The sequence below is a fragment of the Schistocerca piceifrons genome, chromosome 5, assembly GCF_021461385.2.
Source record: "Schistocerca piceifrons isolate TAMUIC-IGC-003096 chromosome 5, iqSchPice1.1, whole genome shotgun sequence".
Lineage (NCBI taxonomy): Eukaryota > Metazoa > Arthropoda > Insecta > Orthoptera > Acrididae > Schistocerca > Schistocerca piceifrons.
In genome coordinates, this window is record NC_060142.1 from 258,197,793 (window position 1) to 258,214,703 (window position 16,911).

The 16,911-nt window shown below is 41.2% G+C and overlaps 1 protein-coding gene across 1 annotated transcript in view; it reads right to left on the bottom strand.

Moving 5' to 3' along the window:
- Nucleotides 1-16,911, bottom strand: part of LOC124798930 (cilia- and flagella-associated protein 91-like) — a 291,175-nt gene that overhangs the window by 156,439 nt on the left and 117,825 nt on the right. Inside the window, exon 11 of the mRNA XM_047262463.1 lies at nucleotides 2,012-2,155. Within this exon, the coding sequence (XP_047118419.1) occupies nucleotides 2,012-2,155 (144 nt within the window). The remainder of the gene's footprint in view (nucleotides 1-2,011; nucleotides 2,156-16,911) is intronic.

Consider the following 16,911-nt stretch of genomic DNA (forward strand, 5'->3'; position numbering starts at 1 on the left):
CATTCACGTCTTCAGCATTCAGACAGAAGAGGCTATTAAAATATTTTATGCCAGCTGCTCTCGATCCACTGACATTCTGAACAGAAACAACGCAGGCTACCGCTAGACCACAGGCGTAATCAGCCTAGGGTTTCTCTATCATGGGACAAGTTTTCCTCCAGGAAGTGCCGCAGTCTACAGTGTTGCCAGATTGTACAGATAACCGGACTTAGAGAATTAGCGAGTTGGCCAGTTTTTTTGTCCCATGTCGCGATCGGCGCGGACTTAGCCTCTGAAGCGGCCGGCCGCCGGTCGAGTTTTATGTCAAAGAGTGTACATAAAATCTAATGATTTCCATCCCACTTGGATAATTCCTTCATGGCGCATCTTTTTTTTGTGTTTTCGAGTGTATATACTAGCTCTGCTGAAACTTTTGCACAGCTTTCTATGTGCTAATAATAATCAACCAACACATGTTCCATCAGCTGGATGATACTGCCAAACTGTGACCAAGAGCAAATTTGATGACACAGTGGAGGAATATGCTACTGAGAACAACATGCTCAACTTCACAGTCTGTGCCATCTGGCTACCCCCCCCTCCCGGACACGCTGAGCCCCCTTCCACAGCTTCCTGTCACCCTTCCTACATAATCCTCTCCAGTACCTCACTGTGTGTTGCACACAATACTGCCTGCCAGTACCAGCACTGTGCCACATTCATATCCTGCATGCTTGCTGCACCTCTACCCAATAATTCAGCCACCCTTCCCATTAACTCTCCCTCCCCCCTGCTCATCCCCTTACTTTACTTGTCACGACACAACCCCTCTCTCCAAGTGTGTGCGCACGCATGTCTGTGTGTGTGTGTGTGTGTGTGTGTGAAGAGAGAGAGAGAGAGAGAGAGAGAGAGAGAGAGAGAGAGGAGATTGTGCATGTGTGCGAACAGGTATTCTGTACTGCATAGTTCTGAAGATCAACAGTGTTCAAAAATTTAACATCTTTCCACTCATCCGTTCTACATGGTGACTATACAATCCACTGAAAAATGGAATTCGATGAATATTAGTCAAGTAGAATGTATTTGTTGTACAGATTCTTTATATAGTAATGAATATGTTCAAAATGACCAAGAACATAAATAGACAAATCTATTTTCTGCTTTGGGAGCATCCATTATATTACAGTTGAGCTCTATAGCATGACTAAAGATATGAGTGAAGCCTACACCACAACTGCCCATTTGATTCCCCCAACCAAATATTAATTTGCCTGCCTAAAGAGATGGTGCTCCACTCTCAAATATATCCTCACAATCCATCGCTGTCCAGGATGTTATCTCAATTAACACTCTCCTCTCCTGCTTTTATTCTATTTCTTTTCTTCCCCAGTGGTAGAATTTAAAATTTATTCATTTACTTATTATTTCTCTGTCTTTCCTTCCACCCCCCCCTCTCCCCCCATCACTCTCTGGGTTTTTCCACCCATCTCTCTTTTCACTTCCCTCCAATTCTTAAATGTACTTTCCACTTCTGTTTCTCTTTATCCACTTTCACTTTTCACTCTAGACCCTATAACATTTCTGAACTGAAACAGGAAAGAGCTTATCTTTGACCTCCTACTCCCTCTGGTGCCTTCTCTTTTATTTTGGTTTATTCTTATCGACACAGCATGTGAGTCCCTCACCACCTGGGATCTGAGTGACTTGATTCTCCTCTCCAATCTCTGCCAACTAATTTTCCTTTCCTCAATGATGCAGAAACATTAAAGTTTTGAGAGCCTGGAAAGCTTTTTGTGCATTTAAGTGTTTCTATCAGCCACTGATAATGTTCAACTTTTTTTCAAACTTAATTATAACACTTGTGTAAACACAAAATTCAAATTTATGAGAACTGCTATACAAGTAGCTATAACGTAACAAAAGGGACTACCACAAAGGCTTCTGCAATAATGCACAAGCAAAAATAACGAATCAAGTCAGACACAGCTGATCTGGTTCTAAACTCGTGTAAAGACACACAGTATTTTTTTACCTGATCTCTTTCAACAGCTAGTTCTCGCTGCAACATTCTTGTTTCAAGTCTGTCTGTTATAACTGATATGTCAGAGTCATCCAATGATTTTGTACGTTTGTAATCCTCAATCAGGTCCTGACATTTTTCACGACCTTCACTCATCTGTAATGAAAGATGGTATAGGTATTTATGAATATAGATTCAGAAAATGTTAAAAAATTATCTTTTTTCTCTGCATATAATTCATACAAAAATCCTGTTTATTCTCAAAAGATTTTAGTGTATTATTAAGAGCTTTGACAGTGCCTATTTATAGTTGTATGCCTTTTCTAATGGAAATATTTTCTTGTGTGAATTGTGTCTTGTGTATTGTTTTGTATTTGAGGCAGGAGTGCATGATGAGTTCACCTAAATTTGTGTAAATTTCCTGAAAAGTGACTTGCAACTCACTTTCCTGCCACACAAATGGCTTTGAATGTGGATCACTGTTTTAAAGCACATCCTTTTCCATTTATTCCAAAACTACAGCACAATTGGATGGAATGTATTAAGATTTTTCAGTTCCATACAAACAATAACATTGAAAATCTAAGAAATACACTGAAGAGCCAAAGAAACTGGTACACCTGCCTAATATCGCGGAGGTCCCCCATGAGCACGCAGAAGTGCCATAACATGACATGGCATAACTCAACTAATGTCCGAAGTAGTGCTGGAGGAAACTGACACCATGAATCCCACAGGGCTGTCCGTAAATCTGTAAGAGTATAAGAGGTTGGAGATCTCTTCTGAGCAGCTTGTTGCACGGCATTCCAGATATGCTCAATAATGTTCGTGTCTGGGGAGTTTGGTGGCCAGCGAAAATATTTAAACTCAGAAGAGTGTTCCTGGAACCACTCGGAAGCAATACTGGACATGTGGGGTGTTGCATTATCCTGATGGAATTGCTCAAGTCTGTCAGAATGAACACTGGACATGAATGGACGCAGGTGACAAGACAGGATGCTTATGTGTGTGTCACCTGTCAGAGTCGTATCTAGATGTGTCAGGGGTCTCATATCACTCCAGCTGCACTTGCCCCACACCATTACAGAGCCTCCACCAGATTGAACAGCCCCTGTTGACATGCAGGGTCCATGGATTTGTGAGGTTATCTCCATACCCATACACATCCATCTGCTTGATACAATTTGAAATGAGACTCTTCCGACCAGGCAACATGTTTCCAGTCATCAACAGTCCAATGTTGGTGTTGGTGGGCCCAAGTGAGGTGTAAAGCTTTGTGTCGTGCAGGCATCAAGGGCAAATGCAACTTTGGCTCTGAAAGCCCATATCGATAGTGTTTTGTTGAATGGTCCACACGCTGACACTTGTTGATGGCCCACCATTGAAATCTGCAGCAATTTGTGGAAGGGTTGCACTTCTGTCATGTTGAACAATTCTCTTCAGTAGTCATTGGTCCCAGTTTTTCAGGATCTTTTTCCAGCTGCAGTGATGTCGGACATTTGATGCTTTGCCGGATTCCTGATAGTCATGGTAAACTCATGAAATTGTCGTACAGTAAAATCCCCCCTCCACCGCTACCTTGAAGATGCTGTGTCCCATCATTCATGTGCTGACTATAACACCACATTCAAACCCACTTAAATGTTGATAAGCTGCCACTGCTGCAGCAGTAAACAATCAAACAACTGCGCCAGACACTTTTTGTTTTATATAGGTGCTGCCAACTGCAGCGCCATATTCTACCTGTTTACATATCCCTCTATTTGTTGCCGACCACAGCACCATATTCTACCTGTTTACATATCCCTGTATTTAAATACGCAAGCCTATACCAGTTTCTTTGGCGCTTCAGTGTATAAAAGATTAATGGTACATGGCTACTGGAATATTTTAAAATAGAGGAAGCAACAAATTACACTTTTGACTTAATGCCTATAAATAATCTAGTGTATATACTAGGCCCAGAAAATCAGGAAAAGTGAATCAAAAGTTTCTTAAAATTATTAAAGCATTCTCTACAAAAGGAGTACCAAAAACCTCACATGAAATGCAATTAATGTGTGAATAAGGAGCTACAAATAAAATAGAACACAAACAATTATGCTATAAACAACTGAACTTTGTACTACCCACATTTTTTTATTTTTTTCTGAAAGTAGGCTATATGCTCATAGCTCAGAAATGCATTATAGTTCAGCAGAAAAGTCAAATATTGTGAGTGAAGACAGTATATTATTATTGATATATTTATGTGTTTCCACTAGATTGTACTCCAATTCTTGTATTAGCTACAGAGAGAACTATTTCATTCTTTTGAGTATACAGTGATAAATAATTGTTCTAAATGACAAAAATTGATTCAAGTGGCTCTCCAATAATGATATCTCCTCACATGGAACATGAGTATTAAGTATGCAGACAACTCTAATTTTGTAAAGTAAATCGGTGTACTGTCAGATAAATCAGCTAAAAATCAACTGATATCTACATTCCATAATATCTGATCATACACAGTCACACTTAGTTCATCAATATGATACATATGTTTGTGCCATGGAAGAAAGTGAGAGACAGGAAAGACCTAACCTGGTTCAATCACAAATTTACTAGAAAAACAGATCTGTTTGACATAGTCAAGCTACATGGAATCCTAGCTGACAAACAAAAGCTGACTCAAGTAAAGTGACAACCATACAAGAAGTTTAAAATATTCAGTCAAACAAAGCCATTTGTCAAAAATGCTCATCAGTCATGATAGCAACGAAATGGAGGAAAGGAAGACTGGAATACTAAGTGTTTCTCTAGAATTGATGAGATACCTTCTAGATTCTACATTAAATATGTAATAGAACTGGCAGCACATGGAGCAACAGTTAATCAGGTTGTGACATGTAACCAGAAACAGGTGAAGGTCTGTTCAATAAATTAGAAGATTCAGAGGAAATAGGCAAATAATTACAGAGCTACTACACTGATACCAACACTATTATACCAAAAGATAATGATGTCAGTGATTCTGAAGCAGTGGTGACAGAAATGCTGTCGGAGATGCTGTGCAGAAGCATGATTGATAACATCAAGTGGCATGGCTCTGTATGTCCATCTTTTTAGAGATGGTTGCAGGACTCAGCTGTTCAATACAGGACATCAAATTAAGTACCTTTCAGCCATCTAATTTCCAACCTTATTTTATTTAGCAACGAGTTTCAGCATTTTACTACACCATCTTCAGGCCCCTGACCAATGCGTAGGAATATTCTACCTCGATTGTGATCCAAACAGGGGCCAGCAATATTGGTATAAGGAGATTTTTGCTATAGCAATCACTTCAACCATCATTTGCTGACAGATCTGTCAGCAGATCATGTGATCACTAGTGATAGTGATCACTATAGCAAAAATCTACTTATACCAGTATTGCTGGCCCCTGTTTTGATCACATCTGAGGTAGAATCTTCCTACAAATCAGTCAGGGGCCTCAAGATGGCATAGTAAAATGCTGGAACTGGTTGCCAAATAAAATAAGGTTGGAAACTACATGGATGAAAGGTGTTTAATTTGACACCAAGTGACACAGGATGCTCCCCTCATCACAGACCAATCTTGAGTTTGGACTCTCATCCTATGTCAACTATGCTACATTGTACTATTACTATCACAGAAATCGCTTTTATTATTAACTGTGCATGGAATTTAGTTCTGATCTACTCCTTCATGATTGTATTGTGTTCTGTATATAGCGATTGTAGAATAAACCACACTGCAAATAACACAAATATGATGTATAATTATGGAATACATTGTGTTCTCTTGTATAATGACTGTCTGAACACTGCACACATCATCTACAGGACACAATATGGTTTTCGGAAGCACTAACTGTGTGAAAACTAACATGCTACATTTCTTCTTGGTATTCGTAGGCCAGTAGACAGAAGATTTCAGCTTGATACTGTGTTTCTTGAATTTTAGATATACCTCTATATAGCTCCACAGCATAGTCTAATAAATAACATAAATGCATGTGGAATATATAAACAGATATGCAGTGGAAGTGAAGACCTTCCAACAAACAGAATTCAGTACATCATTCTTAATAGCAAGGCATCATAAAATGGGAAAGTAGCATCTGGTATATCTCAGGGTAACGTGATGTGACCACCACTGATATCATTTCATTAAAACAGCAGTAATCAATCAGTCGAATCTATCACAACCTTCAAGGAATTAGGCATTTCTGTTTAGGAATGATTTAAGATGGAGCATAAATCTAGCCACTGGGAAGGTAGAATGACATACTCATTTTTGTTGGTTCTGAGGAAGTGCAATTCATACGCAAAAGAAGTTGCTTATAAAACCTTCATTCAACCAATAATTCTTTTGTTTGTCAGTCTCATACCCTTACAAATTTGAATTAATGGAGGAGATGAGAAATATTCAAGAATTACCTCAGTACTTTGTCACGAGCTTGTTTAGTTAGTGTGATACTAACACAAAAATGTTCAACTAACTGCTCTGGGAGTCATTACAAGAGAGATTATGTTCATCATGGAGAGTCTTACTTACTAAATTCCAAAAGCTCACATTCCAAAATTAGTCAATGCACAATCAATTTCCCCAACATACATCTAGTGTAATGACCAGATAAATTTGGGCCATGCAGACAGCTCAACAATGAATGTTTAATTTAACTGCAGTTCAATAGAATGACTTCTATTCATTAAGTAATATAATATTACAGCAGGCCTACTAATATTAATTGATACTAATATACAGGATGATTATAATTAAGGTTAAACTTCCAAAACACTGTAGAAATAACACCACTGGTCAGAATAACTTCAAATTGCAACAGAATATTATCAGAGAAGGGGGAAAACGTTTGGCAGAAGAAAAAAAGGGTGAAAATTAATCAACAGATGGCACTGTACGTGTCAGAATACATAAATGAAAACACCTGTATGCGCTCGACCCATTAAGTTGGTATTAACATGTCGGGTGCATGGCTTTTCCTCCTTTCACATCTGCAACATTCGCCATGACTGTCTCAATGCAGGATTACACTCTGCTTGTAAAGCTGTATTACAAGAATGATGATTGTGCACATGTCACTCTCCAGAAGTTCCGGACACTGAACGGATTGAAAAAAGGCATTGGTCCAATGACTACCATGTGTCTGGAGAAAATGATTCAGAAATTCGAAAAGATGGGTTCTTTTGGTATGCAACCTGATAGAGGGAGGAAACGAATTGATTCAACGTCAGTGGAAGCAGTGGCCACAGCAATGCAGGAGGAGACAAGTGGCATTGTGCAAACATGTTGTGCAAGGGGAATTGCCTGAACATTGGACATACCCATGAGCACGGTGCGTAAAAACCAATGAAACATTCTTCTTTGCTATCCATTCAAAATTACCCATGTGCACAAGTTGCTTCCTGTTGCCTGCCAGCAAGTGAGGCCTTTGCTTCAGAATTTCTTGCTCACATGGAAGTGGACAATGATTGGCCTTGGAAGATTTTGTGAGCAGATGAAGCCCACTTACATCTGACAGGATATATCAATTCACAGAATTGTCGAATATGGGCAAAGGAAAATCCACACACAAATCAACCAGTACCACTTCATTCTGAAAATGTCACTGTGTGGTGCAGGTTTATGGCATCATTTATCATAGGGCCATATTTTTTCAAAGAGACATATGCTTCCGGTCCTGTTACCTGTACCATCACTGGCAAGTGCTATGAGTGTATCACAACCACATCATTCCAGCTTTCCAACACCATGGATGTGTGGATGGGATCATTTTTATGCAAGATAGTGCACCTCTGTACACTACAAATCCAATTAAGCAGCTGCTGAAGCTCCATTTCCAAAATGATAGAATTATCAGCCACCATTTCCCTACAGCCTTGTCGTCCCAGTCACCTGATCTTAATCCATGTGACTTCTGGATGTGGGGCTATCTGAAAGATGTGTTCAGCATTCTGATTGAAAACTTGGCTGAATTGAAGGCACGCATTGCACAAAACATTATGAACGTGACCCCGGAAACACTTCGATCGGTTGTGAAATATGTAGTTTCTCGATTTAAACTTGTTTCAGAAAATGGTGGACAGCATATTGAACATGTTTTGTGCCAGTCACATGGAAATTAATAATCCGATTTGATTTTGATTATTGATTTTTATGTGGTTTCTGGCCTGAGGACAATTAAAAACTGGTTTTTCCATCCGATATGATATGACCTTGCCGTGGTGGATGGGCTTACATAACTAACACTATCACACCTGTACATCCACGCACACTGAGTAGTACAGTTTGGTTAATGTCAAATGTACACCTCAGGCATTGTTGTATGATTCATTTGCCATTTGTAGTCAACCACTTTTAAATTATGATGCTTAGAGCACCATCTATTGCTACATTTTGTAACTTTTTATTTTTCTTCTGCCCTCTGTTGCAATTTGACGCCATTCTGACCAGTGGTGTTATTTCTACAGTGGTTTGAAAGTTTGACTTTAATTATAACCACCCTGTATGAGGTACACCCAGAAAATAAGTTTCCCAGTGTTGTTTCCTTTAAAGTAGACATATTTAGCTGGGAAAATTGCACATGTGGAACAGGTCTATGTCGTAACACTCAAATGCCCCCCAGACAGGTCCTGCCTGGTGCCAGTATTGCAGCAGCAGTGCCCCAGTATAGTGTCTCTTGTTCATTATCCCACCATCAGTAAGGATCAGTCAGTGATAAGATTTCTTAATACACAAAACATGGTGCCCATCAAAATTCATCGTCAGCTCCGTCAGGCCTATAGGCAGAACATCATGAGCAAACAGTTGCTGTGTCACTGAAGGTCGACATAAGTGTCCATGATAAAGAGCACAAAGGGCAAACATCCCTCATCAATGAACACCTGGTTGAGCTGGTTTGGCAGCGCTTCCTGGAGAACCAAAGCTTCATGATTACAGAGCTCAGCAGCCATTTTCCACAGATATTGCGATCCTTGTTGCATCACATTGTCACTAAGCACCTGCTGTTCAAGAAATTGTGTGCCAGGTGGGTGCTGAAAAACCTGCTACCTGAGCCCTAAACGAAATGCTTTGGAGCAGGACTGACATTTCTGCAGTGGTATCATGATGGCAGTGACAAGTTTGACTCCAGAAACCAAGCAGCAGTCAATGTGTTGGTGTCATGGTAGATCTCTGGTTAAGGTGAAATTCAGCCAGACTGTGTCAGTGCAGAAAGTGACGTGTACAGTATCCTAGGACAAGAAGGACATTCTGCTCATTAACTTCCAGCCAAAAGATGAAACAGCGGATGCTGACCATTTGTGTGAAACAATGTGGAAACTGCGGTGTGCTGTTCAGAGCAAGCAGCTTTGAATGGTTATTGTAGGTGTTGTGCTGCTTCATAACAATGCTCATCCCCATACGGCTTGGCAGACAGCAAATGTTTTGCAGAATTTTGGCTCTGAGCTGATTAATCATCCAGCATATAGTCCTGATCTTGTTCCTGGCAATTTCCATCTTTTCTTGCACATTAAGAAATTCCTGTCCTCTGGCCAGCATTTCCACAACGACAAAGAGTTGAAGATGACTGTCACACACTGGTTCCAGTCAAAGGCAGCAGACTTCTACAACACAGGAATACAAAAGTTGATCCCACAATATGACAAGTGTCTCTATTCTTTTGGTGACTACGTCAAAAAATAGCTCAAACATTGCTGTACCTGTTACCAATAAAGTTTTTCATGTAACTATCTTGTCTCTGGTTTTTTAAAAAATAGGGAAACTTAACATTCAGGGTGTGCCTCGAATAAAGGTGAAAATTTATTAATAAAAATCTTGAAATGTACTTGACCAACTTATTTCAAATTTTTACACAATACTCTAATAAGTATCTGGACAGACACTGATTAAATATTTTTTAAACAACAATATGCAGGTTTTCTGCTAAAATTAATTGTGAGAAAGAAAATGCTGTGTTATGCTGTGAAAATGAGTGGTTTCATTTTCTTTCTTGCAACCTGTTTTAACTATGATAGCAGGACATTTAAACAATTAGACAAATTGTTTCTTCCATATGATTTTAGGGAAAAATATTCCCAGTCTTTTTCTGTCACAATTAAGTCATCAACTATGACCAAAGATTACAAAGTACATACACCTGTACAAAGCAATACTGAATGTGGTGAGGTGATCTCAAAAGTAAATTTGTTGTACATTTCAGCTATCAGATAACCTTAAGGCTTTGTAACACATTATGAGCAAGACTCTACATATCTGTTGAGGACAAACTTGGTAGCTTTATGACAACAACTGATTATCTTATTTCTACAGTTTATTGTGACATAAATGATCTTTCACAGAATCCATAGCAGTGGTTTAGTGAAAGAGTAATCATCACACTTTGAAACATTTTTGCATCTGAAGTAATATTAGTTGTGAAAAGTAATATGAGAGCATAATGAGTACCAATCAATTGATACTGTAGTTACCACTAAAGATGCAGTTCAATATTCAAAAATAATTTCTAAATTCATTGACTTTCTGCCACACACTTTGAGGCTTAAAGTCAGAGTTCCTGTAACACTACTATACAACCTCAAGCCTCTGAAACTTTATAATGGTACCAGTTTGCACATTAAATTTATGAGAAGTAGTGTTACTGAAGCTACTATCTTCACATGTTCAGTACCTGTAAAGGTCACCCTTCTATCCAGTATATCAATGTTCCCAACTGATTTACCCATTCATTTTAAGTGACTTCAGTATCCAATCATGATTTCATTTGCAATAACAATAAGCAAGGCTCAAGTTCTGACATTCAAATATACTGGAACTAATTTACTATCAGAGGGTTTTTGTGTTATCAATTGCATGTTGCCCTTTCAAAAAATTTTAATTTAGAAAACCAATTGATACTCTAACTACAAAGTATCCAAAACACAAAAAAATGTTGTATATTCTGAAGTTTTGTAATTGTATTGTCTACAAAAATTTTAAAAATCCTTAAAAATAATGAAAACCAAAGACAAAAAGAAAGGAGTCTCTCTCATCGATATTCTATATGACTTACTAAAATTCGAGTTCCAACCTTCAAAGTGGGCAAAGTCATAATGAGGAGCTGAAATCTGCACCCTGATGCAGGCCTCAGGAATACTCCGAATTAGGATGTATAACCAATTCCCACACATATTTAACAACTGTGAAGCCCTCGTGGATGTACTGTTCGTATCATAAACAAAATACATCAATTTTGAGAGTTTCTGTGAAGAAACTCTTTAGTGGAATAGCAGAGTTGCTGAACAGAAAGTTCATTATTCCATCTTAACCCCATAATGTTACTTATAACATATTTATTATATTCTGAGAGATTGCTGAATGAATGAGTTCTTGTGTATCTTACTCCTTTCTGCACTTATGTTGTATGCTTGAAGTCTTTGTAGAGATTGATTCTGGTCTTGGTATTTTAATCATACTTTCACTATTTTTGAGAGAACAGAAATACTGCTAATCTTCATCTATTAAACAATGGAAAATCCAGGTGGAATGTAACAGTACTATGAAAAGGATAGTTACTACTGACCATATAGTGGAGATGCTGAGTCACAGATAGGCACAACAAAAAGACTTTCAGAAAGTGAACTTTCAGCCAACAGGACTTCATTAGAAATAGGCAAAACACACACACACATGACCATAGCCTCTGGCTGCTGAGGCCAGACTACGAGCAACAGTGCATGATGGGAAAAGCAACAGGGTGGTGGAACATACAGGGATGAGATGGTGAGAGAGTAGGGCAACTAGCTGAAGTCAGGGGGAGGGGGCAAGGGTAGCGTTGATGGTATAGAGGGCTGTGCAGTACTGGAATGGGACAGGGAAAGGGCTAGATGGGTAAGGACAATGACTAATAATGAAGGTTGTGGCCAGGAAGTTTACAGGATGGTAGGCTATATTGCAGGGGAGTTCCCACCTGCACAGTAAACAAAAGATTGTGTTGGTGGGAAGCATCCAGATGGCTCAGGCTGTGAAGCAGTCACTGAAATAAAGAATGTCATGTTGGGTGGTGTGCTGAGCAATGGGACAGTCCAGCTGTTTCTGGGGCACACTTTCTTGGTGGTCAATTGTGCAGACAGACAGCTTGTTGGTTGTCATGCCCACGTAGAATGCAGCACAGTGGTTGCAGCTTATCTTGTAGATTGAGTGACTGGTTTCACAGGTAGCCCTGCCTTTGATGTGACAAGTGTTGCTTGTGACTGGACTGGAGTAGATGGTGATGGAAGGATGTACGGGACAAGTCTTGCATCTAAATCTATTACAGGGAAAAGAGCCATGAGGCAAGGGGTGGGGAGCAGGGGTCGTGTAGGGATGAATGAGGATATTGTGTAGGTTCGCTGAGTGGTAGTGGCCCCACTGTGGGAGGGGTGGGAAGGATAGCTGGTGGGATATTCCTCATTTCAGGGCACAATGAGAGACAGTCGAAACCCTCGTGGAGAATGTGATTCAGTTGTTCCAGTCCTGGGTGGTGCTGAGTCATGAGGGAAATGCTCCTCTGTGGCCTGACGGTGGGGCTATGAGTGGTGTTGAGTGACTGAAGAGATAAGGCTCATGAGATCTGTCTTTCTACAAGGTTGAGAAGGTACTTACCATCTGTGAAGGCCTCAGTAAGGCCCTTGGTATATTTTGAGAGTGTTGTCTCGTCACTACAGGTGCAACGGGCACAGGTGGCTAGGCAGTACGGAAGCGACTTCTTGGAATGGAATGGGTGGCAGTCATTGATGTGAAGGTGTTGCTGGTGCTTGGTAGGTTTGATATGAATGGAGGTACTGAAGCAGCCATCTTTGAGGTGGAGGTCAACATCAACGACGGTGGCTTGTTGGGGTTAGTTTGCATGCTGAGGGTTCAAATGGCTCTGAGGCCTCAGTAAGGCCCTTGGTATATTTTGAGAGTGTTGTCTCGTCACTACAGGTGCAACGGGCACAGGTGGCTAGGCAGTACGGAAGCGACTTCTTGGAATGGAATGGGTGGCAGTCATTGATGTGAAGGTGTTGCTGGTGGTTGGTAGGTTTGATATGAATGGAGGTACTGAAGCAGCCATCTTTGAGGTGGAGGTCAACATCAACGATGGTGGCTTGTTGGGGTTAGTTTGCATGCTGAGGGTTCAAATGGCTCTGAGGCCTCAGTAAGGCCCTTGGTATATTTTGAGAGTGTTGTCTCGTCACTACAGGTGCAACGGGCACAGGTGGCTAGGCAGTACGGAAGCGACTTCTTGGAATGGAATGGGTGGCAGTCATTGATGTGAAGGTGTTGCTGGTGGTTGGTAGGTTTGATATGAATGGAGGTACTGAAGCAGCCATCTTTGAGGTGGAGGTCAACATCAACGACGGTGGCTTGTTGGGGTTAGTTTGCATGCTGAGGGTTCAAATGGCTCTGAGCATTATTGGACTTAACATCTGAGGTCATCAGTCCCCTAGAACTTAGAACTACTTAAACCTAACTAACCTAAGGACATCACACACATCCATGCCCGAGGCAGGATTCGAACCTGTGACTGCAGCGGTTGTGCAGTTCCAGACTGAAGCACCTAGAACCGCTTGGCCACACTGGCTGGCTGCATGTTGAGGGACTTGAGGAATGATGATGAGGCGAGGTTCAAGGTTAAGAAATTCTGGAAAGTTAATAGGGGGTGATTTTGGGGCAGTGGGGGTGGATCACAATTGGATGGAAGAGTGAACTGAGTCAGACAGGGTTCAACATGGGTCTTTGGTTGAGTCTGATTGGTAGGGTTGGTGGCGAAAAAGTGTTTCCATTGTAGGGATGAGAGAACTAGGAGAAGGCGAGAAAGACTTTAACAATTCCTGCATGTTTGAATGTGGGAGTGGGGCAAAAATTGAGGTCTTTGGAAAGGACTGATAATTCAGTGGGGCTAATGCTTTTGGGAGAAGGGTCATGACCATGTTTTGGTTCTGTTTGGGTTCTAGATTCTGTATGGTGGTGGGAAGAAGGTTTTGAGGCAGGGGTAAATGTAGTAGGTCTGAGACATGGTTTGTCAGCTATGAGGGAATGCGGGGGAGGTTTAAGGTTGTTGTAGAGGTGGTGGACAATCGTGGTCCAAGGTGGGAGTAGGAAATTAACAGAGTGGAGAGTTTTTTGAGGTGGCATTGTGCATGTTGCTCTAGTTTCTAGAGGTCAGGAGTTGCTGTATGTGATATGGAATCCAGGAATTTGGGATTGCTAGCAGGAGAATTTTGCAGATGGAGAGGAGGTATTACAAGGTGGCTTGGGCCTGATTGATATGATTTTGCAGGACTATGTTGGTGAGGGTGGATCTGAACAGATGAAGGTCATTGTTGAAGGAAGTGTGCCTGCCAGAGATGGGAAATTTGATGGTATTTGGAGGGATTCCATTAGCCAAGCAACAATGTGGGAACAGCATGTGGGACTGTTTTCTGCCTAGGGATAAGGAAACTTTTCTGTATTGATGCAGATGGAAGCAGCAAGGATCCATGGTTGTGAATAAAAATGTGTAGAATACATAAATAATGTAGAATTACTTCCAAAAAATTCTCCCAGCCACTGGGAAAAATCATGAGAAAGATGTAACATATGAAGTAGGGGGGAACAACAAGAACTCTGAGGGAGTAGACCCACAGTGAAAGGCAAAAACCAACTGTAACTGGCACAAAGACACGATATCAAAGAAAATGTAATGTGGGCTGCAGCTGTGGGTTGATAAGTGTGAAGAAGGGGGATAGCATATGTGTCTAGATTAGGTGAAATAAGTAAGTGTGAACTGGAAAAGAGAGGAGAAGGAGTGGGGGGTGTGGACAGATTGGTAGGATAGATACAAGGTCATGTGGCACAGGAGGGTACCTAAAAACTGATTCTGACCTTATAATCCTACTTCCTGACAAAAGCACCATCACCATTGTTTTCAACCACAAGGATTATCTGGAAGAAGGACTCTGACAGCTGTCAGATTAATCCACCTACAAATCTGCCACAGTGACCCCACTCCAGAAATCTAACAGGATCTCCAGTCTCTTCTTGAATCCTCAAGCCCATCCCAAAACTACTCCCTAAAGTCCATCTCTCCTCATCCCTACCACTCCCCACACTCCTAGCTTCTACATGCTTTCTAAAGTACTGCAATCCTGTCACAAGCACTACCAATGCCATCAAAGGCAGGGTTACCTGTGAAACCAGTCACTCGATCTACAAGCTAAGCTGCAACCACTGTGCTGCATTCCACATGGACATGACAACCAACAAGCTGTCCATCTGCATAAATAGTCACTGACAAACTGTCCTCAAGAAACAGCTGGACAACCACATTGCTGGGCATACCACCCACCTCAACATTCTTCATCTGGACGCTTCCCACCAACACCATATTTTGCTTATTGTGCAGGTGGGAACTGTCCCTGCAAAACATCCTACCTTTCTGTAACCCTCCTGGTTGCAACTTTTATTATTAGCCATTGTTCTTACCCATCTAGCCCCTTCCCTGTTCCCATTCCAGCACTGCACAGCCTTGTATACCACCAATGCACCCAAGGTATTTTTTACTTCTCTCTTTTTCCACTACCTGCCACCCCTCCCCTGACTGTGGCTAGTTGCCCTACTCTCTCTCCATCCTGTCCCTGTATGCTCCCACATGCAGAAATTTACCATCCCCCATCTCTACCCTGCTATTCTTTCCCCTCCCCAACCCGCCTTCTCCTTACCCCCACCACCCGATCACTTCTCCCATCACATGCTGCTGATCACAGTGAGGCCTCGGCAGCCAGATACTGTGCTAATGTGTATCTGTCTGTGTGTGTGTGTGTGTGTGTGTGTGTGTGTGTGCGCCATCTATTTCCACTGAAGGCCTTGTTGGCAGAAATCTCAGTTTCTGACAGTCATTTTCTTGTGCCTAACTGTGACTCTATCCATCCACACATATACACACACAAGCAGACATGTCTGCTTATGTCTGTATATGTGTGGCTGGATATGTGTGTGTCTACGAGTGTGTACCTGTCCCTTTTTCCCCCTAAGGTAAGTCTTTCCGCTCCCGGAATTGGAATGACTCCTTACCCTCTCCCTTAAAACCCACATCCTTTCGTCTTTCCCTCTCCTTCCCTTGTTCCTGATGAAGCAACCATGGGTTACGAAAGCTTGAAATTTGTGTGTGTGTTTCTTATTGTGTCTTATCTACCAGCGCTTTCTCGTGTGGTATATATATATATATATATATATATATATATATATATATATATATATATATATATATATATATATATATATATATATATATATATAAAAACAAAGATGATGTGACTTACCATACGAAAGCACTGGCAGGTCGATAGAAACACAAACAGACACATACATACACACAAAATTCAAGCTTTCGCAACAAACTGTCCCCTCATCAGGAAAGAGGGAAGGAGAGGGAAAGACGAAAGGATGTGGGTTTTGTGGGTTTTAAGGGAGAGGGTAAGGAGTCATTCCAATCCCGGGAGCGGAAAGACTTACCTTAGGGGGAAAAAAGGACGGGTATACACTCGCACACACACACACACACACACACACACACACACACACACATATATCCATCCACACATATACAGACACAAGCAGACATATTTAAAGACAAAGAGTTTGGGCAGAGATGTCAGTCGAGGTGGAAGTGCAGAGGCAAAGATGATGTTGAATGACAGGTGAGGTATGAGTGGCGGCAACTTGAAATTAGCGGAGATTGAGGCCTGGTGGGTAACGGGAGGAGAGGATATATTGAAGAGCGAGTTCCCATCTCCGGAGTTCAGATGGGTTGGTGTTGGTGGGAAGTATCCAGATAACCCGGACAGTGTAACACTGTGCCACGATGTGCTGGCCGTGCACCAAGGCATGTTTAGCCACAGGGT